The 26,856-nt window shown below is 41.1% G+C and overlaps 1 protein-coding gene and 1 long non-coding RNA gene across 4 annotated transcripts in view; one reads left to right on the top strand and one right to left on the bottom strand.

The window, feature by feature from the left end:
• Nucleotides 1-25,988, top strand: part of ELOVL6 (ELOVL fatty acid elongase 6) — a 120,077-nt gene extending 94,089 nt beyond the window's left edge. For all 3 annotated transcript variants that reach the window (XM_010981089.3, XM_031467676.2, XM_010981088.3), the window contains exons 4-5: nucleotides 19,344-19,495; nucleotides 25,522-25,988. In XM_010981089.3, the coding sequence (XP_010979391.1) occupies nucleotides 19,344-19,495; nucleotides 25,522-25,946 (577 nt within the window). In that variant the 3' untranslated portion in view covers nucleotides 25,947-25,988. The remainder of the gene's footprint in view (nucleotides 1-19,343; nucleotides 19,496-25,521) is intronic.
• On the bottom strand, nucleotides 1,269-16,066 carry LOC135320171 (uncharacterized). Its single transcript, XR_010379414.1, has 3 exons — nucleotides 14,395-16,066; nucleotides 9,021-9,302; nucleotides 1,269-7,551 (listed from the first exon to the last, which is right to left on the bottom strand). It is a non-coding gene; the product is annotated as an uncharacterized LOC135320171 (long non-coding RNA).
• Nucleotides 25,989-26,856: the final 868 nt, after the last annotated feature.

The raw sequence follows: 26,856 nt of genomic DNA on the forward strand, positions 1-26,856 counted from the left end.
AGTAACAGTAGTCACCAAAATGACCTTTAAAACTTCTGAGGCACCTAAACAACAGAGTGGTTCAGAAGATAATGACCAAAGATGTGGGTATTTTTCTGTTCCCCACTAATGTGGTGCTCCCACGTGGCAGCATTATAAATGTATTTTAAATCAGTTGGGCCATTAGCTTTGAAATTATGTGATTCTTGAGTATATTTTAGATGTAGAGAATTCATATTCCTTCAAATTTTGCATATTAGGTACATCCTGATTAATATTTTGTGTGTATGTGTATATATGTGTGTGTGTATGTATGTATGTGTGTATATATATGTGTGTGTATGGGTGTGTATATCTCGATATTTCACAATGTCATGCTCCAGATCCATATAAAATGCAACTGTGTCCCTATTTTGAAGGAACTGATGCTTAGAGTGATGAAGACATACCTATGGACATACAGCTTATAAGTGGCAGCATCACATTTAGTTGCCCTACTTCAGAAGCTCCCGCTCTTTGCCATGCTGCTCATATGACCGGGAAAATCAAAAATAAAAGTGCTAATTCCAGAAAGATTTTGTGAGTAGCTTACAAAAGAGGGGAATATGATTTTATGAGCCAGGGAAGGAGGAGAAACTTTGCTGAGTTTCTCCAACTGTAACTTGTGGACCATGTGCATCTGGAATGTTTAAAAATTCCCATATCTGGGTCTTCCCCCAAAGCACAGCTTGGAAATCTGCATTTTTACTAACCTCCAGGGTTCACTGTCATTAAAATCTGTGTAATTTCAGGGTGCTCATATGCCCCTTAGACATCACCCTCTTCCCCACCCCCAAGTCCAGGGACATCCCCCCATCCACACTGGCAATTCCTACTGAACAACTAAAGATTTCCAGACGTTCCGTGGATGAGAAGTCCAGTGCATGGTGAGCTGCTTTGCAGAGGTATCAGACTGTGGCTCTGGGGCCAACTGTGGCATACTTGATCCTTACTCATGCATTTCTTACTGTGCCTCTGACCTTTCTACAGACATTTCACACACACCACACCCCCCTGCACCATGGACTGTTAACTGGGTGCTTGCACCTGAGATAACATCAGTGTTCTGGTAAGCTTTTACTCAGCTTCCTGGTGAATCCGCTTCCCGACTGGCCTAATGCCAGCTCGGCACAGTCAAGGGAGGCAGAGCAGCCCCAGGGCAGGGTCTCTGAAATCCCTCTGCTTGTGACCTCCTAGGAGGGAAATGCCTCCATGATGCTGGCCTCTGCGCCCCACCTCCCTCCACCCCCCCCCCCCCCCCCGCACATGGCATTTACCAAATCTGCTCCTGTTTCACATCAGTTGGCATTTTCTCTTTTGGATGTCCCATCTTGCCTCTCTCTCAACATTGTCTGAACTAGTTTTATAAAAAAAAATGTTTTTAGCGTATACTTTAACTCAGTTCCTCCGCCGGGAATTTATCTCAAGGAAATAACACCAAACAAGGAAAGGCTTCATGGATAATGATATTTATGGCAGCATTATTTATACTTGAAAGAAATGAGAAGCAGTATGGAGAGGAGTGGTAATTACCGTGCAAGCATCCAATGAAACAGTGACGCAGACTTATTAAATAGGGGGTTCGTGAAGACCAGGTAGCAGCATGGAAAGATTGCTCGTGGTAAGAGATGTCGCTAAGTAGGCTGCTCTGCTTAGTACGCTCAGCTCCACCATGAATGGAAAACGAGCAAGACTGGAAGGTAATACAAATTATAATCACTGTGTTGTGTTGATAGGATCATGACTAGTTCTTCCTCTCTATTTCCTGAATTTTCTGAAGTATACTGTAATTAAATTATGCTTTTAATAAAGCTCAGCAGACTCTGCAATCAGGATGGCCCGAGTACCTCCTACGTGCCAGGCCCCACAGGTGGAAGGAAGCTTTGACTTCACCCTCACCTGCTCAGGCCACCTCTCCACTCGGGTTACCTCTAATGGGCCTGACAGCAGTTGCCTCATGCTTCTTCTGCAACAGTTCCCCTCCTCTACTCTGACCTACAAAAGTTGAAGCGCCCTAGGGCTCAGTTAGGTGCTCCCATCTCTCCTTTATTTCAGTTCTCTCCCTAAATGATCTCATCTCATTAAGCCATGTTTAAATATCAGATGACTCTCAAATTGAAGTTTCCAGCCCGCACCTCCTTCCTAAACTCCAAAGTCCCCATTAAAGCTACTTCATCTTTACGTGGATGTGCTTATGACAGACATCTCATATCTAAAATATCTCAACAGCACTGGATTTCCTCTCCACCCACTCCCCACTAGACTTAATAATTCAATTCATTCCTCTCTATCTGGGTACCTGGCCTCATTATCCACCCTTGTTAAGCAGGCCAGAAGTCTTTGTCATCTTCTTTGCTATTTGGCACCACCACACAGTGTTCAGGATGTCTTCTCAGGTATGGAGGTTTGTCTACTTGTTTCTGTTTATATCCGCTGTCACCCCATACCAGCCACCACCATCTCTCATTTAGAAATGAGAGATATAAGGCCTGTTTAAATGTTCTCCCAGATGGATTTCTTATATAATGATAAATTATTGTCATTTAATATTATGAATAATTATACATTAGTTTTAATTATATATTAACTATTAATGGTATATTACTTTTTGTAGCGTATCTCATTGTCTTACAGTCCATTCTTCACACAGCAGCCTGAGTTATCATTATCAAACAGAAATCACAGTGGGGAGAGTAGAGCTCAGTGGTAGAGTGCGAGCTTAACATGCACGAGGTCCTGGTTCAATCCCCAGTACCTCCATTAAAAAAAAAAAAACCATAAATCACATATCATTCCCCTGCTTAAAACCCACCAATGCCTATGCAGTACAGTTAGAATAAAATAAATATTATTATTATTTTTATTAATATTACTATCACTATAACCATATAAAATCCTCAGAGGCCCTCCAAGTGCGAGTCCCTGCCCACCTGCTGAACTGAGTTTCCCTCCAGCCCCTGTCACTGGCGGCCTCCCTGGCCTGGCCCCACCAGCACACCCAGCTCACTCCTGCTCTGCCATTGTCTGTCCCTCCGCTTGCTGTGTTCCACTTGCTGTGTTGGCCAGACTGGCTCACGTGTCACCACCTCTGAGAGGACTTCTCTGATCTCAGCAGATGATCCTGTCCCCAACTCCTAACCATTATCACCTCACCCAGTTTAATTATCATCATGGCACTTGCCACTATTTGAAATCTTTAAGCTATTTTTATGTATTTGTTATCCCCTCCCACTAGAATGTAGACTCCATGACAACTGGCTCCTTGTCTTTTTCTCTTTTTTTAAATCCCTTGAACCTAAAAAGAACTTAGTATGTGGTAGGCATAGAATAAGTTTCTTTTTTCTCATAAGCCTTTTTATTTGCCATATATCATATATACAGAAAACTGTCTGAATAGGAAGCATAGAACTCAATGACCTTTTAGCAAAGGGAACTCCCTGGTGTAATCCCCGCCCAGATTAAGCCCTAGAACACTGCCAGTACCAAGCTTCTCTCTGCACACCTTCCCAAGTAGCCTCTCCCCAAAAGTAACTACTACTCTGACATCCATCATCAGATTAATTTTGCCTATATTTGAACTTTGTATGAACAGACTCATACAGTATATACTCTTGAGTGTCTGAGTTCTTTCATTCAGCATTCTGTTTCTGAGAATTATCCATGTTTTTGCATGCAGCAGTAATTCCTTTGTTCTTATTGCTGTATAGTGCTTCATTTATTCATTTTATTTTACTCTACTGTAGGTAGACATTTGGGTTGTTTTACTGTGGAGATAACTATGATAATGCTGCTGGGAACATTTGTTTACCTGTCTTTTAATGTGCATTATGCTGGCATTTCTGTTGAGTTTTTTTTTAAACAGTTTTATTGAGTTATAATCATTTTACAATGTTGTGTCAAATTCTAGTGTAGAGCACAATTTTTCAGTTATACATGAACACATATATATTCATTGTCACATTTTTTTCTCTGTGAGCTACCATAAGATCTTGTATATATTTCCCTGTGCTATACAGTATAATCTTGTTTATCTATCCTACATTTTGAAATCCCAGTCTGTCCATTCCCAGCCCCCACCCCCTTGGCAACCACAAGTTTGGGTTCTATGTCTATGAGTCTGCTTCTGTTTTGTATTTATGTTTTGTTTGTTTTTTTAGATTCCTCATATAAGCGATCTGATACGGTATTTTTCTTTCTCTTTCTGGCTTACTTCACTTTGAATGACATTCTCCAGGAATATCCGTGTTGCTGCAAATGGCATTATGTTGTTGGTTTTTATGGCTGAAGAGTATTCCATTGTATAAATATACCACATCTTCTTTATCCAGTCATCTATTGATGGACATCTAGGCTTCTTCCATCTCTTGGCTATTGTAAATAGTGCTGCTATGAACATTTGGGTGCAGGTGTCATTTGAAGTAGGGTTCCTTCTGGATATATGCCCAGGAGCGGGATTACAGGGTCATATGGTAAGTCTATGCCTAGTCTTTTAAGGAATCTCCATACTGTTTTCCACAGTGGCTGCACCAAATCGCACTCCCACCAGAGTGTAGGAGGGTTCCCTTTTCTCCACAGCCTCTCCAGCATTTGTCATTTATGGATTTTTGAATGATGGCCATTCTGACTGGTGAGAGGTGATACCTCATTGTAGTTTTGATTTGCATTTCTCTGATAATTAGTGATATTGAGCATATTTTCATGTGCCTATTGGCCATTTGTATTTCTTCCTTGGAGAAGTGCTTGTTTAGGTCTTCTGCCCATTTTTGGATTGGGTTGTTTGCTTTTTTCATATTAAGTCGTATGAGCTGCTTATGTATTCTGGAGATCAAGCCTTTGTTGGTTTCATTTACAAAAATTTTCTCCCATTCCGTAGGTTGTCATTTTGCTTTACTTATGGTTTCCTTTGCTGTTCATAAGCTTGTAAGTTTTATTAGGTCCCATTTGTTTGTTCTTGCTTTTATTTCTATTGCTTGGGTAGACTGCCCTAGGAGAACATTTTTGAGATATATGTCAGATAATGTTTTGCCTATATTTTCCTCTAGAAGGTTTACTGTATCTTTCTTATGTTTAAGTCTTTGATCCATTTGGAGTTTATTTTTGTGTATGGTTTAAGGGAGTGTTCTAGCTTCATTGATTTACTTGCTGCTGTCCAGTTTTCCCAACACCATTTGCTGAAGAGACTGTCTTTATTCCATTGTATATTCTTGCCTCCTTTGTCGAAGATTAGTTGACCAAAAGTTTGTGGGTTCATTTCTGGGCTCTATTCTGTTCCATTGGTCTGTATGTCTGTTTTTGTACCAATACCATGCTGTCTTGATGACTGTAGCTCTATAGTATTGTCTGAAGTCTGGGAGAGTTATTCCTCCGGCCTCTTTCTTTTTTGTCAGTAATGCTTTGGCAATTCTAGGTCTTTTGTGGTTCCATATAAATTTTATTATGATTTTTTCTAGTTCTGTGAAATATGTCCTGGGTAATTTGATAGGGATTGCATTAAATCTGTAGATTACCTTGGACAGTGACCATTTTAATAATATTGATTCTTCCAATCCAGGAGCATGGGATATCTTTCCAGTTTCTAAAGTCTTCTTTAATTTCCTTCATCAATGGTTTATAGTTTTCTATGTATAATTCTTTCACCTCCTTGGTTAGATTTATTCCTAGCTATTTTATTACTTTGGGTGCTATTTTAAAGGGGATTGTTTCTTTACTTTCTTTTTCTGTTGATTCATCGTTAGTATAAAGAAATGCAACTGATTTTTGAACGTTAATCTTGTAACCTGCTACCTTGCTGAATTCTTCAATCAGCTCTAGTAGTTTTTGTGTGGACCTTTTAGGATTTTCTATGTATAGTAACATGTCGTCGGCATATAGTGACACTTTTACCTCTTCTTTTCCAATTTGGATCCCTTTTATTTCTCTCACTTGCCTGATTGCTGTGGCTAGCACTTCCAAGACTATGTTGAATAGGAGTGGTGATAGTGGGCATCCTTGTCTTGGCCCAGATTTTAGTGGGATGGTTTTGAGTTTTTCACCGTTGAGTACTATGCTGGCTATAGGTTTGTCATATATAGCTTTTATTATGTTGAGATATGTTCCCTTTATACCCACTGTGGTGAGAGTTTTTATCATTAAATGGGTGCTTAATTTTATCAAATGCCTTTTCTGCATCTATTGAGATGATCATGTGGTTTTTGTCCTTTCTCTTGTTGATGTGATGTATTACATTGATTGATTTGTGTATGTTGAACCACCCTTGTGTCCCTGGGATGAACCCCACTTGGTCATGATGTATAATCTTTTTTATGTGCTGTTGGATCCTATTTGCTAATATTTTGGTGAGGATTTTTGCATCTATGTTCATCAGTGATACTGACCTATAATTCTCTTTTTTGGTAGTGTCTTTGCCTGGTTTTGGTATCAGGGTCATGGTGGCTTCATAGAATGAGTTTGGGAGTATTCCCTCCTTTTCCATCTTCTGGAAGAGTTTGAGAAGGACTGGTATGAGTTCTTCTTTGTATGTTTGGTAGAATTCCCCAGTGAAGCTGTCCAGTCCTGGACTTTTATTTGCAGGGAGGTTGTTTTATTGCTAATTCAATTTCATTTCTAGTGATCAGCTTGTTCAAGTGGTCAGTTTCTTCTTGGTTCAGTCTTGGTGGACTGTATGTTTCCAGAAACTTGTCCATCTCCTCTAGGTTATCCATTTTGGTTCCATATACTTTTTCATAATATTCTCATATGATATTCTGTATTTCTATGTTATTTGTTGTAATGTCTCCATTTTCCTGTCTTATTTTGCTTATTTGTGCTCTTTTTTCTTTTTTGTGAGTTTGGCCAGAGGTTGTCGATTTTACTTACTTTTTCAAAAAACCAGCTTTTGGGGTTTTTTTTGTTTTGTTTTGTTTTGTTTTAGTCTCTTTAATTTGTTTCCCCCTTGATCTTTATTATTTCCTTCCTTCTGCTGCCTTTTGGGGTTTTTTGCTCTTCTTTTTCTAATTCTTTTAGCTGGTGGGTTAGATTATTTATTTGAGATTGTTCTTTTTTGAGGAAGGCCTGTATCACTATAAACTTCTCTCTTAGCACTGCCTTTGCTGTGTCCCATAAATTTTGTGTGGTTGTGTTTTCATTTTCATTTGTCTCAAGGTAGTTTTTAATTTCAACTTCGATTTCATCATTGACCCATTGGTTTTTTAATAGCATGTTGTTTAATCTCCACACTATCCTTTTTTTTCTCCTTTGTTTCTCTGTAGTTGATTTCTAGTTTCATGGTCTTTTGAGTTTTTACCCAAGAGAGGAATTGCTCAGTCAGAGGGTTTAGCTTTAGCAGATTCTGCCAAACAGTTTTCCAAAGGGTTTATACCAATTTATGTTCTCATGAACAGCATGTGAAAATTCCAGTTACTCCCCATTCTTACCTACCATCAATATTGACAGTTTTTCTTCATTTTAGCAATTCTGATGGGTGACTTAGTACTTTCTTCTGCCTGGATGGACGAAGCCTCTGAGCCCATCCTTTTTCCTGTTGCTATTGTGTGTCTGTGAACAGAACCCAGGGATATTCACACCATGAGGAATGAAATGGTAGCTGTAGTTAGAATAAATGAATTTTTAAATGAATAAACCCAGACAGAAACCATCTGTTAAAATCTAAAGGGATATCTGTGCTCTGATTTTGCTCACGTTGGGTGCCAGAGTCTTGTCTCAATATTCAAGTAAGGCTTACTCATACTGATACTTAGATGTTAACGGTGCCTGAAGGGGTTCCTTACTCTGAAATTTCTTTGGAGCTGCTAGAGGGGTTTGTGGATAACATCGAGTTCATTATGCTTCTATAATGAAAACTTGGATACTGCTTATCTATAGAGAATAGCTCTGATTTCATCCTCATCCTCTTGTGCTTTGTAGCATTCTTGTCCCAAGACATTTGGACTAATGTTTATCTCTCTTTCCTTCAGCACTCATCAGTAACTCTTCATCTTTACTTAAAGGTGGATTCAATTTATAGCTTCAAACGCTGAGTCAGTATCAGGCGATTTCTTCAGCTCTGCTGGTGTTGATGCTGGCTGGGACTGTGTGAGACTGGAGCTCAGTTTTCTGCTCTGCTTGCTCTAGATTACCACCTCTATGCTAACTCTTCATGACACAGCACTACTATGCCTGTCATACTTTTGATCATGTTGGTTTCATTCTATTATCCCTTCATGATTGGAAACTTCAGTTTAATTTCAGGAAGTTATTTTAAGTATTTTTATCAAAGGTATATGTCACTCACATTTGGACTTTTTGATTTGCCTTCATTTCCAGTATTTTAAAAGTCATTAACTGGGAAATCTGCCTAACTGGTGTTACTGAAGTGAGTGCCCAAGGTATAGGAGTTTGGACTGGGAGCACATAAGGCCCCTTCCAGTACTCTTTTGATTTGGGTAAAATATTCTCCCAGAATAACAAATTTTCCTGACGTACTATCTTTCTCCTTGCTTTAAAGTGTCAAGCTCCAAGAAATTTAAGCTCTCAATAGATAGAATCCTAGCTATTGAGTTTACTGTTGTATGCCCAATACGTAATTTCTTTCTAAATGTTCTAATCCTTTTCTTGACTTCTCCAGGCCCTAAAATTTCAGGATTCTCCTTCACACATAATATTGCCTGGCACATATAAAACACTCAAGAAATAACTGGTTGAGTGAATGAATGATTAAAAACTCATGCTCCTCCCCTGTCTAGAATTCTTTAGGGACCTGGGCTATCTGCAATTCTATCAGCTGAAAATTCACCTAACACCCCAGAAAGAGGAAGGGAGTTTCAGTCATTCCCTCCTCCAGTCACATTTGTCTTTAACATCGAATTGAGAAATTATGGGAATTTCCAGTAGAGATGGAGGAGCAGAAGCCCCTGTATTTTGAAACTCAGAGTGTGAAGGGCTGTGGGTTATAGGAAAGGAAGGGTGTCAGGACAGGGGAGAAGGCCAGATAGCCAGCTTGGAAATGCCAAACACAAACGCATTACCTCCCACTTGTGTTGTAGGCTGTATCTTTTCATTTTTCTTCTCAAACATCAGATGGAAACTGGCTTCTCCAGAAGAGAGAAAAGCCCTAAAAGCCTCGGGCCCATCCTCTTTGCCGGGATGGCTGGGAATTCGGGGGCAGAGGTGGAGGGTTTCCCCGTGTTCCTCAGGCTCACACTTGATCATGAAGTGAGAAGACCTTCTCCCCCGAGGAAATGTACAGTGGCCTGGAGAGTTCAACTATGCCTGACAAGGTCATGTAGAAAGTTCAGCAGCCTGGTGATCTGTGAAGCAAGAGAAAGCAAAGTCCCCTGACTTTTGAAAGCCTTTGTTTTAATTACCCAATCCTAGTCATAATAAGTACCATAGCACACAAATACCCATTGAGTTCCTATTCTTAGATGCCTAAGGGCCCGGGATAATTCACAGACCCAAACCACTTCCAGCCTTATGTCCTAAAGACTTTTAGGATAATTTGTGAAAGTACAACTAATGACACTTTATGCTTTTTCTGCCTTGAGGGAAGGAAAGAGGAATACACCTAGGATAGGACTGGTGGAATGCCAAAGCCGTCCAGGTACAAAGTGTGCCAACTATCAGCTCCCATGAGGTGTGCAAGCATTAGAGATGGAGATATTTCCGTGACTTTGTGGGCCCAACCAACTGATTGAATGGGCTTGAGATTTTTTTTCCAGTATTAAAACAAGGGATCAAAACTTTAATGCTCTCTGTATTTTTGTGGTTGACATGGTTGTTGCTTTCAGTTGTTAATTTGTTAGTCAGACATGATTCCTTAACTAAGAGACAAAAAGATACATATATGTCTTTTCTTGAAAGTCAACCAGAATACTGTTTCATTCTAAGAGACTGACCTTAAAATTTTTTTTGTGTTTGAGGAAGAAAGGAAAGCACCAAAATAAGCAGAATCAGTAGAAGAGTGTAAACATGTTCTGAGCGCTTACAAATTCACAGAACACTGTTACTATGTGTGTTTGCTTTGAGAGAAATTGGAGAGATTATAAATGAAAATGACGTATGGGGGGAGAAGACAGGTAGGTGAGAGAGATTTAAGAGCTACAGACTTCCAGTTGCAAAAATAAATGAGTCATAGGTATGAAACATAACAGTATGGGGAATATGGTCAATAATTATGTAATATCTGTACGGTGACAGATGGTAACCAGACTTGTTGGGGTGATCATTTTGAAATGTATAGAAATAACGAATCATCGTACTGTGTAACAGGAACTAACACAATGTAGTAGGTCAATTATACTTCACAACAAACTCATAGAAAAAGAGATCAGATTTGTGGTCACCAGAGATGAGGGAAGAGGATTAGATGAAGGCAGTCAAAAAGTACAAACTTCCGGTTATAAGGATGTAATGTACAGCATGATAACTAACACTGCTGTGTGTTAGATATGAAAGTAATAAGAGAGTAGATTCTAAGAGTTCTCATCACAAGTAGAAAATTTTTTTCTATTTCTTTAATTTTGCATCTATATGAGATGATGGATGTTCAGTAAACTTACTGTGGTCATCATTTCATGATGCAGGTAAGTCAAATCATTATGTTGTACATTTTAAACTTATACATTATCTCTTATTAAAACTAGAAGAAAAAAAAGATATAGTCAGGAAAAGATTTGTGGATGAGAGAGATTATAGTAATACCAATAAGAACGTTCTACTGTTGTCTAAATAATAGTGATGAATAATGAATAATAATGATAATAATTTGAACATCCATCAACTTATGTGATCAACTTGTGATGTAGGCAGAATATTGGACAATGCCATTTCCATTTTACAAAGGAAGTGAAAAGATTTATGAGACATGCCCTAATGCAGTCAATAGATGGAGGAATCTGATTATTGATTTCCCCTCCTAACACCAGGGTGCCTCTCTGATAACACCTTAAACTTCTAGAGGATGCCTTAGTTATTAGAAATATTTTCATCTATATTATCTCAATGGATATATTTTTATTAGTGATTGTTATTCTATTAAGTCCTGCCTACATGAATAGTCTTCTTGAGGGATGTGCGTGTCTTGTTTAATTGGGTCAAGAGAGATGAAAATAATTTTTTTTTTTTATTGAAATGTAGTTGATTTACAATGTTGGGTTAGTTTCTGTGTATAGCATAGTGAGTCAGTTATATATTCTCTTTCATAATATTACAAGCTATTGAATATTGTTCTCTGTGCTATACAGTAGGACCTTTTTGTTTATCTGTTTTGTATATAGTAGTTAGTATCTGCTAATCCAAAACTTCCAATTTATCCCTTCCCCCCACCTTTCCTCTTAGGTAACCATGGGTTTGTTTTCTATGTTAAGTCTGTTCCTGTTTTGTATATAAGTTCATTTGTATCATTTTTAAGATTCCACATATAAGCAATATCATATATTTGTCTTTCTCTGTCTGACTTACTTCATTTAATGTGATAATCTCTAGGTCCGTCCATGTTTGCAGCCAGTGGCATGATTTCATTCTTTTTATGGCTGAGTATTCCATTGTATACATATGCACCAAAATTTCTTAAAATTTTATATGTAAAGCTTTTTATAGGCATAATAATTAAAAGCAGTCATCTTGGTCATCTCCACTGTTTGCTGCTAGAATATAACAGACTTGTCTCATTTGAATCCTCTATTCAAAAATCTGGATTAATAGGAAAACGAAACAGACAGGAAATAGGCCAAGCATCCATAGAAGAGTTAAGGCAGAGTGAACTTTTCTTCTTTAATGAGACCTGATATACAAATGTATCAGAATGTGCTTGTCTATGATTTTTGTTTTCAAAATTGTTTTGTGATGAAATTGTGGCCACGGGTTCCTGCAGCCTCATTGTGCAGGGGGCTATGGGAGGCTTTGATTTGGGCCTCGAGGGGAAGGACTAGGAAGATTCTCAGGCTTCCTTCAAGCCACAGGAAGTTCTTGAAATGGAGGTGAGAGGATCCTAGAGCAGACCAGTTGGGTATTCACAGAGGTCAGAGTAGCCATACCAGCATAGTGGCATTTTTAAGATAAGAGATTCAGAATTGGCCACAAGTTCAGAGACTGTAAGTGCTGCTTAGGGTTTGTTGCTGGGGTTTCTTTTGGAGGACCTGGTGAACTGTGCCGTGTAGTCCCTGCCAACTGCTGCCAGTGAGACACTTTTGAAGAGTGACCCATCTGGGTGCCATCTATAAACACCTTGCAGTTGAAGAGCAGTACTTAATGTTTGTGAAATGAGTATTGTTTACATTTACTTTCTTTGGTATGTCTTGTGATTATAGGAATTCAATTAATCTGAGCAACTATGAAAATTCCAAAAAATAGTAAGTGTGCTACTTAACGAGATTAAAAATTTATCTAACAGACCTTTAGATTAACACACCCAAAGAAGGGAATCAGGCACATAAATAGCAGAAAATTGTGACTTATGTTTCCTCCCGTTCTTAGAGTTATAATGTGATCTCACAGAAGTTTTGGGCTGGAATCCTAAATGACATTCCCTGTTCCGCAGTGTTAAGGACATGGCAAACTGAGGGTCATGGTGACATTTTCTCCTTCCTCCCTCCCCTCTTTTATTTTCTTTTGTTTCAGTTTTTGGGCTGAGTTGGGTTGGGTTAGAGACTATTTATACAGATAATGTATATATCTCATCATCCAGGTACTCTCCCAATGAAATTTTCATTAATCATCCCTCAGGAAAAAAAAATTTGGTTTCCTGTTGCAGTTGGGGAGCCTAGTGAAGACTGTGTAATGGTGTTTAACAGGTCAGTGCTATTAATCCTGGCACTGGAATTACTGCTGTCCTAGCAATTTGGCAGTATTCCAAAAGAGATTAAGAGTTCTCAAAGTAACCCAGTTTTCTGTAGAAACAAGATGATTGGCAACTTTTGTGGTTCTGGTGAGTTTTGGGCTTCAATATTAATCTCGCCTACCATCCACATTTATTTTCAGGTTCTTTTTAGTCCATACAAGTCTCTTATTTTAATTTTCTGCCATACTTAATTGGGGTCACTAATGTTAAGACTTTTATCTCTTCGTTCCCGTTGTGTAAGTCCAGAAACCAGTACATTGTTCTTCCATGTGTAGGTGAAAGCCAATAATCCCTAGTCATGGGCAAGTCTCCACTTGTCCAGGAATGAATTAGATGGCATCCTATCAGTGGCTGAAAACAGGGGGAAGGGTTCTTATCAAGTATATCGGTGATGCAGAGATAGGCAACTTTCTTCATCAGCTACCTGAGCAGCTTGATCCAAAGTTTCACGGAGTGGGGAGTAGAGGCAGTCTGGGAGGCATCTTGGAGGGTGAAACCTCCGGGGTGTCCCTAACCCGGAGCTAGGACTCAGAGGTGCTTCCACATCCAGGATGCTGAGTGAATTGATATGAGATGGGTCTTTGGCATAAGAATTGTTTTAGCATGCATCTTGGCGACTGTAAAGTCCAATCAGGTTGAGAACCACTGTCCTAAATGGAAGCCTGGTGGGAGTTCAGGGTCAGTGCTGGGTGAAGAAATAAAGTGCAAGAGCTGTAGACAGAAGATTCTGGTACTCAGTAACTGTGTGACCTTGGGCCAGTCCCCTGCCCTCCCCGTGTCTATGTTTCTCTTTGTCTGTTTAACCAGGATAATGGTGCCCCATGATGCTGTTGTGATGACCAGATTTCATCATGTAGGATCTCGATAAAGTTCTTTAAATGTGAAATCCCTGCCAGCACCTAGTGAAGTGCTTGTCAGCCAGAAGTGAAGCTGGCATCACGTAGTCTGAGAGCTGTGGGGAAGGAGCAGAGGCCACCTGCCACTCTAGCCCCAGTGGGGCAGAGGATACTTGTCCTAACCAAGAAGATGAAATTCCTGTATCTCAGATTAAGACATAGTAATAGTAGCTCAAGTAACAGAAAAGAATATCCTGCCTATTTTATGAAACAGTGTGCAATCAATCAAAATTCCAAATAACTAAAAATGTTACAATTCTATAGCCAGGTATTATATTTCTTTTGGGAAATCCTCATTAAGATCCATTACGGTACCAGTTGTCTTCATCATTGTTATTTTTAATCTTGCCATTCCTCCTTACTCCCCACTCTGCCAGGCTGATTTTTGTCAAGTTATTTTTTCAAACTTAGTATTTCTGTGCTTGTCAGAAACCTAGGGTAAATGTGTTACATCCAAATTGCACACCCCAGATGCAAGGACTACGCCCTGAAGTATTTATTATCTAAGGAACATTCGGATCCTTAAGACAACTACTTCTTTTTTAATGCTTCGACTTACAAATAAAGGAAATAAACAGATGCATCAGAAAGTGCATTGATATGAACCCATCTTACCAAACATTTCATAAGAACACCTGTTTCAGGCTGAAGTTTTTTCTGACTTACCCAGGGGATTTGTGGTAAGTGGAGAGAGCAGTCATAGCGCGCATGCCTGCATTCTGTCTGTCCGTCAGGGGACCAAATGATCCACTAAGGCAGCTCTGTCTGTGCTGTGGGACCCTCCTCACTTCAGCTCCTTCCATGAAGACTTCAGCTCTGATAGACTCCACGCGCAACATACGGCATTTAATTTATCTAGGAGCTGGTGAATATCATCGTATGTGATATTTAACAGTAGAGACCATTACAAGAAATGCACTGGAAGCTACTCCATGCCTCAGGGTTTAAATAATATTTCTCCAGAGGCCTTATCTATCCTTCCATTCCTGTTCTAAACTAGATTCAGCTTTTCTACTCAGCACTTTTCTAGCTTACCATGTATCTCAGGTTTAACTGATTATTTCTGTTCCTTGTCATGGTTGTTGCTGGCTGTCTGATTCCCCTGCAAACTAAAAGCTCCGTCTAACATATCTGATCTCTGAAAAGCAAAGGAGTTACTAATCTAAGTAAGTCAGACCTTTAAGGTAACATTTTTATTAACAAAAAAATCCCAAGGATTATTTGACATCAGCTTACAAATATTACAAAATGATTTAAATTTAGGTTTCTAGTAGTGTCTGGAAAACAAGTGATACATGGATGTTGTAAAAATTCCACTAGGAATGATTATTAACAGTTTGAGGGATTTTACTTTATAAATGCTTTATAACTATCAGTATGTGTGTGTGTTACCTTTTTAAAATGTACAAAAATTGGATCATACTATACAGAATGTTCTGCTCCTTATCTTCTTCACTTAATCATCATGTATCCAGGAGCCTTTCAGTGTCAGCACCTAAGGCAAATGTACCAGGTACATTTTATTGCTGTATTGTGTTCATGGTCATTTTTAACCAATCTCATGTCAATTATTTTAGGACATTTACATTATGTCCTAACCATCTCACTGATATTGTGAAACACAAGACTTGCTGTACTTTTGCTAGTATACCTAAAGGGTATGTTGTATTTCCAACAATAGAATTATTAGGTCAAAGAAATGTATTTTTTCTTTCTTCTCTTTTAAAATCATTTTTTTACATCAGAGTAACATTGGGTTATAACATATAAGTTTCACGTGCACATTTCTGTATACCCTATAGCCCACCCACCACGAAAATTTTAGTTTCTGTTCGTGACATACAGTTGTTCCCGTTTACTCATTTCACCCTCCCCCTCTGGTAACCACTACTCTGTTCTCTGCATCCACATGCTTTTCTTTGGTTTGGTTCCTCATGTATTTTGCTGTTAGTTTATTAGGTTTTTTTTATTATTATTCTACATATGAGTGAAATCATATGCTGTCTTTCTCAGTTTGACTTAGCATAATACCGTCAAGGTCCGTCCATGTTGTCACAAACGGCGAGATTTCAAAGGAAGTGTGTGTTTTCAGCTTTGGTATGTATAATGTGCAGTTTTAGCCTCATGTGTCTTGATCCACAAGGGATTTTTCAAACTTTTTAATGGAGAGATCCTATTAAAGATTCCAATCAAGATAAATGAGTCAAATCTAGAAATGATCACTCAGTAAAAAGTGAAATTGTACACTCTGAGTTGTTGAGGAGTAGAGGAAGTAAATTTTAAACAACTACAATGCATATGTATCCCCATTTAACTGCTGGTTCATTGCCCGCCTCCCCCCCCCCCCAAAAGTGCTGTTATTCCCCATTGTAAGCGGTGGTCACTCTGTACCACCTCCCAAGTGCAGAGTCCTTACGCTGGGTTTTTTTTGGTGGTGGTTAATTTGCTTTAACCTGTTCTGGGATCTGAGTATTCCTACTCTGGGAACTGTCGGATTCAAACCAGCGGCCTCTCCCATGTTTATAAAGGGTTGCTACTGTTGGGTCAGCCGTTGCCATATTTTGACCACTGACAAAACCTCACATTTTTTTTTTTCTGATTATAGGATACAAGTGTAATACAGCATTTTTATTGCCCAATCCTGGAAATGATAGCACCTTTGGTTATTGAGTTAGTGAGGGCAGAAGGAGGAGGGGTCGGGGTGGTTGGCACTACAGAATAAAAAGTCCTTTAGAAACCTTGTTTTGATTCCAAAGTACCTTAACGTGTAAGTCAGGGGCCAACAAGGGAGCAATGCAAGAGTGGTTTTACCAACTATTCCTGTTCGTGCAGAAACAATGGGAAGTATTGCTGATGACATACACCCAAGGCTCCTTCTCCCCAGGCGGAATTCCCGAGTGCTTATCGTCATTACTGGGGTATCCTCTTTGACACCCAGATGGCGCTAAAATTGCAAGGCTGGAGTACAGAGTTATTCAACTCTTTCTCAAGTAAATACATGGTCAGACCTCACGGTCAGAGCCTTGGTTTGAAGGAAGAATTGTTTTAGTATGCATCTCAAACTTTTTTAGAAAGGACCTCAGTGCTTATTACCATGAATTGTTTCTGTCAGAATTTGAAACCTGTTCACATGATACATTCATATTTGGCACCTCCTTGAGTACATGCTGCGGCAAATGGCTAATGATGAAGAAGCAGGCTTCTTCTGAACTAGGAACTCCAGACTCTGCGACAGAGAAGAAACACCTTGTTAATCAGGGCTGTGGCTTCCTCCAGCGCTCCTTGCTGCGTTGTGCCTACCGTTGCTGAAGGAGTTTAGAAACGTCCACTGCTCTCTCCACAGCCCCTCTCCTGTTCCATTAACTGTTATCATTGAAACTAGACTTTGGTGAGAAAAATGATACATTTTTTTAAAAAACCAAGATGCTAGAGTGACCTTACAGCTGGGAAGAGGTGCATGAGGCCTCAGTCACCTGCCCTCGCTAAACACGATGGCCCCAACTCTTGGCCTCTTTGAGGCCCTAGATTGAATAATCTTTATCATCTGATAGAAAGATGAATTTCACACGAACCAGAAACTTCTATACCAACAATCTCTCCTTCAAGCTGTTCTATGGAAAATGCTCATTTCACATCCTGTTGTGAACTTGCTAATAGGCACTTATTTTGTGAAAAGGTGGCTCATGAAATAAAATATTTAACAATAAACACTTAACTACAAAACACTTTAATAATAGTAATAATAGTATAAAAACTGTCTTATTCAGCACCTGTATATTAGAGACTCCAGGCTAACTAAATATCTTAGTTAATTTGTCCTACAAAATTCACAGAACTAGAACTAATTTACAAGTTAGATATTATTACCATTTCAGACAAATAAAGACTTAGGTTAAGTAACCTGTTGTGAAACTAGTGAGAGCTGTGATGGGAATTTGCAACTCTCCTCCATGGGTGGTGTCTTACAGTGGTTGGCGCAGGGTACAGGCACAGCCAGAAGTGTGTCAGGATTGATTAGTGATGTCTGCCATGAGCATCAGTCAGGACTAGGGGCAGCAGAACAGAAGCTGCATATCTGTTTTTTTGCATCACATCAAGATGATGTAACTTAGGAAAAAAACAAGTCTCCTCCCTTCAGGTGTATTTTGGTGAAGTGCCACAGTCTGAGGGCCCTGTGCCCAGTCATCCTAAAAAGCCACATGGTTCCAAAGTGTACAGTGGCTGAGACGTGGCAGGGACAGAGCTACTGGCTTCCCACAGATAACAATCAGCCCGCTGGCCAAGCAGCTCCCCGCTGGCTCCCAGCAGTAGCATTGTCACATCCTAACAAAGCCCCTTTGCCTTCAGACACGTCGGCCCAATGGCTGGCACTGAGGGTTTCCCTGAAAAACTGCACTGTCCTCTGTTCTGAGTCAGCCTCATTGTTCAGAGCTTAGGGAGTGGGGCTTGTGTCCAGATATGGGACAACAACATGTGCTCTGTACTTGTTACCAGCAATATTGTGGGTCACTGTGATACCTGAACGTTCTATTCTGCCGTACTCTGAAATGACCTCCTCATGCCCTCATCCTCACTAGTGGAGGTACGTTTATGGACGGGGTAGCCTACTGGAATGACTTATCTGGAGCAACACTTAGGACATTTTAAATAAAAGTGCCTCTGAAAGAAAGCAAGCTCCCATTTCCCTATTGGCTGAGGCTGCTGCTTACTTCAGTAGTTGTTCAATAGTTTATTTCCTAACTGACTTTTAGAACCTAAAAGGGTTTCTAAAGAAGAAAAAGGAAGGGCAGGCACATCTCCTGCCTGATCAGCTGTCTGTCCTTTCAGTCACGCGTGCAGTTGGCGAACCCTGGGACCTACGCCCATGGGGTTCACTCCGTAAGGGAAGCTGCGTGTTCCAGCTGCCAGGTGCTCTCATACTTCATGTTACATCATCTCACAGCTCTCCTGTTTCCTTAGCAGTTCCTTGATAAAAATTCCATGTGTCAGTTTACTGTTAAACAATCTCTCAGTTTTCCAGCAATCTCTGCGCCCCTATGCCTGTGTAAAGACAAACACGTAACAGGGCACTGAAGAACAGCATTTGAGTCATGTTAGTCCATGGCTGTGGGGCTCGGAGGACTGAACCTGGATGGGCTTCTGGGGGGATGACAGTAGAGCTAAGCCTTCTTCCTCTGGCTTCTGTGAGAAAGACAGATTAGAGAGAGGTTTAGGGACCAGAGCCAGGGGATTTGGAGAATGATTGGACACAGGAACTGAGATAATTCCAAGAGTTTTCAGCCAACTCCATTTCATCCCCAAGGAATAGTTCTCAAGCCGAAACCCAGAGGTCATCAGAGCTCTTGAGATATTACCTTGGATCTGTTCCCTTTTTCCATGACTTCTTTTTGGAACATTGATGAAGAATGAGTGGCATATGTATGGCCTTCAGGATACAGCACTGAGAAGTTTTATTCCTCTTGTTTACAAAACATTTTTAAATGCTCTGGGTACATGCAAGTGCTTGTGATTCACCTCCTCGCGTCTCCTGCCCATGACAGTCTTCTAGGAACGGTTAATGTCAGAAGTGAAATTATTCTCCTGAATGTTGTTTCTTTTCTCTTTTCATTATGAAGTATATTCGGTGCTCTTCGAACTGGTGCTTATATGGTGTACATTTTGATGACCAAAGGCCTGAAGCATTCAGTTTGTGACCAGAGTTTTTACAATGGACCTGTCAGCAAATTCTGGGCTTATGCATTTGTGCTAAGCAAAGCACCCGAACTAGGTGAGTGTCTTCTCCCCTTCCGTTTTCTCCCCTAACCCCTCACCCCTATGTAGCTAAACCCCCACAATGTTTATTTAAAGGCAAACGATTTGAAGGTCCCATTTTATTGGTTGCAGGAAAGTTACAATGAATGAATGAGAGTTCCTGACTAACCTCCATGATTTTTTTCTCCTCCCTCCTTCCCTCCTTTTAAATAATAGTACTTTGTGTATCTGAAGAGTAGAATAGTATACACAGAGCATGCTGGTGCCCAAGCTGTCCTGAAAACACGCTTCCGGGGCCTTATGACACCCCTCAGGCCCCTCAGGCCGTGAACAGCTGAGCTAGCGTAGAATGCGGGGTAAAGGAGCAGCACGGCTGTCTCCTGGCCCCACATCGGAGCACAGGTTCAGCTCCGGAGGGAGGATGCAGACTAGGAAATTCCGCTTGTTTGGGTATCCTCGTGTTCTCATTAACAAGCGTGAAGGGTAGTTTCTGGTGTCCTAAAGAAACTGGCCTTAGCAAGCTGCAGTTCACCTTCAAGAAATTAACCCCAAATCCTATGTGTAGATTCCTAAGGTTTCTCCTTTAACTTGTTAATAGTCTTGAATGTAAGTGGGCCACAGGTTAGCAGAAACAGTGAAAAACTAAGTGGCAAGGATTTGACATGGGCACAGTTTTACAGGAAAAGATCTTTATTGCCAGAAAAAGGGATCTGCTGGTGACAAGCTCTGAGTTCACCCATGCGCAGTGCTGGCTGTCAACTCACAAACTGGTTTCTGTCCTTAGGGGCACCTGATCATCCTCTGGGCTTCTTAATTTTTTTTTTATTGGGAATTAAGAATTGGCTTATTTAGTTCAAATTTTTTTTATTTATAGATTGTGTTCCCTGTCCTGTTTCTCCTAAAAGTGAGGTGAGAGGTTGTAATTTCATTATGAGCCACCTGCAGTATTCGCTATCAACGGTCTTTCTGAAAGGTGCGCCTCTAGTTCGTGTCTGTTCACAAAGGATGTAAGGTGTCTCCGGTGTGTGCATCCCAACTGCACTTTCCACCGGGGGCTGTACCCCTGCTGCCTCCAGGTGTTGGCATTTGGTTTGAACTATTGATTTGACCCCTGTCTTCCAAGGTCAAAGACTAGGGAAGAGCAGCAGGAGAAAACTTGTGTGTGTGCATGTGCACCCGTGCATGCACGCGCGCGCGCACACACACACACACACACACACACACAATGAAAACGGTGAGTGAGACACATTAGAATGGATTTATTCATTTAATAAATTTATATTGAGCACCTACTGTGGACCAAGCATTTCAACAGCTGGCATGGAATGGCGACTTTAGATAAAAAGTTTATAATATGAATTTCATGAACCAAACCACAGACAGCTATTTTTTATACATGAATTGGGACCACTAAGCTGCAAGCTCTTGGGCCAAAGAAGCATTTTTCAGACTTGGAGCTACAGACAAGGTCTAGAAGTCTAGGAGTTTTAGGCATTTCAGAATTCTATGAGAATATTTTAATTTTGTGTTTTCATGTATAGATGAGAGATTGTCTTGCCAGATTAATTTTTCATAGTGATTCTTTTTAATTTAGAGTCACAGAGTCTGAGTCAGATCACTTTTCCTCAAACTGGTGGTGGTCTGAGAGTGAGCATATATATTTCTCTTGGGGTTTTGTGATGTTTTCCTTCAAAGTAAATTCATATATTAAGTTAGAGAATTATTCAAATTGAGAAATATCCTATCCCCCTGACTTTTACTTTATTCTGTATAATAAGTATCCTTAAGACTCTCCTCTATCTTTTTCGGTAAAGACTTGACCACAGATACGTGACACAGTAAATGCATGAAATGGGACTCCCCCAGCACACCACCCCTGAATACCTTCCTAATTTTTACCTCCCTCCCCTCAACAAGGATTTTTTTTTTAATCAGAAAAGGTGCCTCTATGCTTCTGACCCTTAAGCCTCAAATTACAAAGGAGCAAATTCAGTCTTTGCTTCTAGAAGTGCCTTTCCCTGTCAGGGCTGCCTGTCTGTGTCCTGAGTTGTACCTGGTTGTGTTTGAGGGACTTGAAGGAATGACTTATGGCTGAGCCACCCCAGCCCGTCACACTGGTCATCTTCCCTTGCAGCCCTGTGCTGCCTGTCCCCATGGCTTCTACTCCAGCTTGACACCGACGTCCTTAACATAGGGTTCCCGGATGAGAACTGTTAGTGCGGCTGTCAGAGGTACTTGTGCTCAGATGCTCTGTCCTGTTACAGTGCTGGTCCTGAGGATGCTAATGAATCACCTGCCTTGTTTTAATCTAGGCCCCAACATGCCACTCCCTACTGCCCTCCTGCAGACGTTATAACTGGACTCAGTTCTCTTCCCTCTTGAGCCCAGAAGGAGCTGTCATTTAGTCCCTTGTGCCCCTGGCTTGATCATCGCTTTCCCTGGAGAGGCCTCACTCGCCACAATAGTTTATATGTTGGACATCAAACGATCCATTCCTTCCCAGTTAAAACACAAGATTGAGGTGTTGACAATGGGCTGAAGAGTTGAAAACAAACTAAATCCTAAACCTGACATCGCTCTTTAATGAGGCTAGTATCTGACACAATTTCATGTGGTGCCAGACCCCTTAGACAGATATATTACAGTCTGAGTTTTCAGTTTTAAAATATGACTTATTTTCTTTCAAATATCCTGGAGCTTACTTGATAGCGACCTTCCCCGGGTAAACTGCTGAAGCAAATAGATCCAAAGATCAGTGCCAGTGGTGGTGTCTCTCCGGCCCTCATTTAGTGAATATGGACGCCTTTTTGTTCGTTTGGGAAGTCAAATTCCTTCCCCATTTTTCACTCTTAGGAAACCTTGTCTCTACTATTTAATTAAGAAAGCTTAATGCATTTTGATTATTTAGAATTCTTGTTTTCAGGTCCCAAATTCTACTTTTTAATTCTCTAAGACTCTGGACTCCTCCTGGGCACCAGAAAGGAAAGGACTCGTGAGAAAAAAGAACAGGTTCTTCCGTGTTCAATACTGAACCTGTTTTCTCCCCAACACCTGCATGCCTGCAGTTCTCACTAAACAATGTTTTTATTGCGGCAAAATATACGTAACATCCAGTTTGCCACTTCTGAGCGTACAGGGCTGCAACGTTCCGAACATCGGCCTTGTCGCACAACTGTCAGCACCATCCATCTCCAGCACTTTTCATCCTCCCTAGCTGAAACTCTACCCACTCAACGCTACCTCCCTACTCCCCCTTTGTTCAACTCACACCAGCAAGAAGGGCTCTCTGCTTCAGCAGAGAACCAGTGAGCTCATTTCGGTGAATGACAGGGCCGCAATCTGCTAGAGCAAGCTGAGGGGAAGAGAGCGACCAGCCTGCTTGGTGTGCCAGAAATTGTTGAGCGACTACCGTTTGAATTATATGAAAAGCTGCTGAGATTTCTGTTTTGTTAAAACTTGGAAGCATCTACTCTGAGTCTGGGTCCTTGCTCAGTTGAGCTTGTCATTGTTTTTGAAACTCTGACTCAGCAGCGCTCCAGCTAACTCTGCGGAGGGGGCGTGGCCATCTGTGACAAACTGGCCACAGTGGGCACTCGGTGCTCGGCGGCCGGGCGCACCCTGGGTCTTCTGGATGCTCACTGACTTCTCTAGAGCTGCATGGAGAGCTGCTCTTAACAGCACACAGGCAGAAGATACAGCTCAGGGGGGACACTTAAGTAGGAGATCACCGGGGCCAGGCTGGCTCTCGACTGAAAATAGCTGAATCAAAGGTTAGAGAGACCAAGGTACAGAACACAAGCCCCAGGGGAGCCGAGAGACGTGACACGGTGGAAACGTTCCAGAGTCCCAGGTCCCCCTGCTTCTACGTAGCCAAAATGCTTTCCATGATGCCAGTAGGACCTTTGGCCAAGAAAGGCTGGTTGGCCAACATCACATTCACAGTCCCTATCTATCTTTAGTTTGCATTTTAGGTCACTCTAGCCGGGAAATGCCACGTCGTGGCATGACTGGCTCATAACAAATTAAGTGGGTTATTATGTGGTTTCCCCAGAGGAAAAATAATTCATAACTGCTGGAATCCTGTGACTGTTACATCTCAGCCCAGGGGAAGCACGCATTCTCTGGGTCGGTGGCCTCTCTGGGGATAATAACCTCGATATGGCGTTGGGGTGGTACTTCCAAGAGGTTCAGGGCCCTTACTGGACAGCCCTCATCTTTACCTCGCCATCTACCATCCTCAGAACAGTTCTTAAGTGTTTTCAAATTAATTCTGTTTTGAAGATCTCATGACATGTCCTTCAACCCCTCCTCCCCAAGGTACATGGAAACACCTAGTGTGTCTCAGATCAGGCCTCCACTCTGACAGGAAACACACAAAGCAATGTTCAATTCCAGATTTATAGCTTCCTCTTTCCACTCGGTGTTAGCCCACCAGTTTGAATACAGTCCATGTTTTGTCCGCACTCTCTCTTCCTACCCTGAAATCGTTCTCTAGACAATAAAGTTATAATATAAAAGTGATGATAGAGTTCAAATTTAATTGAAAGAATTTGAAAGGATGAAATGCTCATTACTTGATGGCCCATAACTTATTACAATATGTTTGAATGTTGTGCAGGACTTATATTTTAGTTAATACTTAGAGACTCATAAAGAAAATCTCGATTATAAATGACTAAGTTTGTTTTTCACGTGCAATTCCTTGGTCTACCTTCATTCCACTGTGAACAAAGGAAGCCTAGAATTAACTGTGTCTACGTTGTAGTCCAGAGGGAAGGGAGCCACAGAGTAGTAATTACACAGAAATAGTGGATCTTTGACAGGCCCACAAAAAGAGCACAGTTTAACCCTAATAAGTGGACCCCGGGGCCCCTGACACCAGTCGTGCCCTAAGTACACACGTGAGCGTTACCATCACCATCCATCATCAGTCTGTCTGACCGTTACAGGCTTAACATGTCGGCATCTCACAAAAGAGAAAAGGACTTGAAGGAAAATTTTGTAATAGGTTCAGAAATGGAGCAAGTGGCAACTTTCCTTTTCTGCTCTAAGCAAATAAGAAGTAATCATGTTTAACAATTCAGTAGGGAAATAAACGAGTAGCTCCTGCTGAATGGAATAGGGTACCACCTGTCTAGTCCAACCACATCCATCAGAACCTTGAAGTTCCTTCCAGGACCCAGCATCTTACATGAGCACAATTCTTGCTACTAAAAGAAATTCTCTGCCTTAGAAACAGTGGTCTTTTTCTTCAAGGGGATAATGTTGGTAAACTTTTTGACAGATCCTGGAAAACTTTTTCAAAGTTAATTGCATAAAAGCATGTGTCATTCTCCATTTTTTTATCACTTGATTCAGAGGCCTCAAATATTCCTACTACCGTCTTCAGGAACTATGATGATGGGAGGTAACTTTTTGTTGTTTTTCTGCCTTTGCCTTTTAAGTTTTACTTTTCTCACGGCCATATGTCAAGGCTTCACACTTTACAGGGAGCTTACAAAGATGTTTTTTAGGGGGTACCTTTGTCATATACCAAAGAAAAATGGTTTTACTCCTCCAGAGAGGCCTACGAGCATTGCACCGTACACTTGGATTCCTGTTCGTTTCTCTTGATTGCTGAATGATCTGAGACAAGTCACTTGCCTCTTCCAAGTGATATTTCCTAAAATGCACGGTTCAGGTGGAAATGGGCCACATAATTACTAATATCCCTTCCAACTTAAATATATGATTTGAGTGCAAAACAGTTTTCTGAAAGTAGCATTTACTGAGTGCGCACCACGTGCCAGGAGGGCATGCTGAGTATCCTGTTTAACCCCCAGACAATGCCACGCTTCTCTCCTCGTCCCCACGTTACAGATGAGGAAACTGGAAATAGGATTAGTAACTCACCCAGGGTCACAGTCAAGGCTCCTAACCCGGTCCCTCTCACTCTCAAGTACTAGTTCAAGAAATCCACCTTCTTGCGGAAATATATGAATGATGATGGTGATGTTCTGGTCGAGAGGCTCACGGACGTTCTTTCCCTCCTTCGTCTTTCAGGAGATACAATATTCATCATTCTGAGGAAGCAGAAGCTGATCTTCCTGCACTGGTACCACCACATCACTGTGCTCCTGTACTCCTGGTACTCCTACAAGGACATGGTTGCCGGGGGCGGCTGGTTCATGACGATGAACTACGGCGTGCACTCCGTGATGTACTCCTACTATGCCTTGCGAGCAGCGGGTTTCCGGGTCTCCCGGAAGTTTGCCATGTTCATCACCTTGTCCCAGATCACTCAGATGCTGATGGGCTGTGTCGTTAACTACCTGGTCTTTCACTGGATGCAGCCGGACCAGTGTCACTCTCACTTTCAGAACGTCTTCTGGTCCTCACTCATGTACCTCAGCTACCTTGTGCTCTTCTGCCACTTCTTCTTTGAGGCCTACATCGGCAAGATGAGGAAAGCAACGAAGGCTGACTAGTGTTGGAACTGAGGAGGAAGCCACAGCTCAGGGTCATCAAGAAAAATAACAGACAAAAGAAAATGGCACAAGGAATCACATATGGTGCAGCTAAAACAAGACATATGAGCAAACACAAAACCCAAGGCAGCTTAGGGATAATTAGGTTGACTTTGCCCAGTAAGTTTATGATCCTTTTCGGGTGAGGACTCACTGAGTCACCTCCATCTCAAAGGACTGCTGCTGGAAGACCCGCATTCCCTCTTTATCTGTCAACTCTAGGACAAGTGAGAAAGAAAGTGGGCGAGAGGCAGAGAGAAACAGAGGACAGACAAAAGCTCTTAACACTATGAAAAGAAGAAGTATTTACTAAGTGTTATATTTCTCTAAGGATCAAAGGCGTTTACTCTAAAAACCGTGTGAGCACACACACACACAATCCTTTCTAAATCTTTTTTGACACTAAAATGGAGTCAGTAGAAGAGATCAAAATGGAAGCGACACAGGGTGTAGATCTAGAACAGTAATGCTTTTGCAGAATTTAAAGCGTTTTTAAGAAAGGTTAGGAATTGTAGCCCCCGTGAGAAAAGATGTCTTAATCACCTCCTGAGAAAATGGATGTGAACAATTCGATGTCCACTGAGAGAAAGACTTGTTTCCCTTCAGAGCACAGCCTCAGGCTAGCAAGTTTGCCAAAACCAAGCGGGCACGCTGTTTTTCCCAGGTCCTTCCTGGGAAGAAGGAAACCATGCAGCCCCACTCCTGAAAGGGCAGCTCCACCTCAGAGCATTTCTGACAGTTTAACTCTAATTTCGACTCTTAAATAAGACAGGATGCATTAGCCTTGGTTCCATCGCCTTGGGCTTTTTAAACAGAAGAGTAAATGCAGAATAGGAAAGAGAAAACTCAGCTGAATGATTTTGAAAAGTGG

This window comes from Camelus dromedarius, chromosome 1, assembly GCF_036321535.1.
Source record: "Camelus dromedarius isolate mCamDro1 chromosome 1, mCamDro1.pat, whole genome shotgun sequence".
NCBI lineage: Eukaryota > Metazoa > Chordata > Mammalia > Artiodactyla > Camelidae > Camelus > Camelus dromedarius.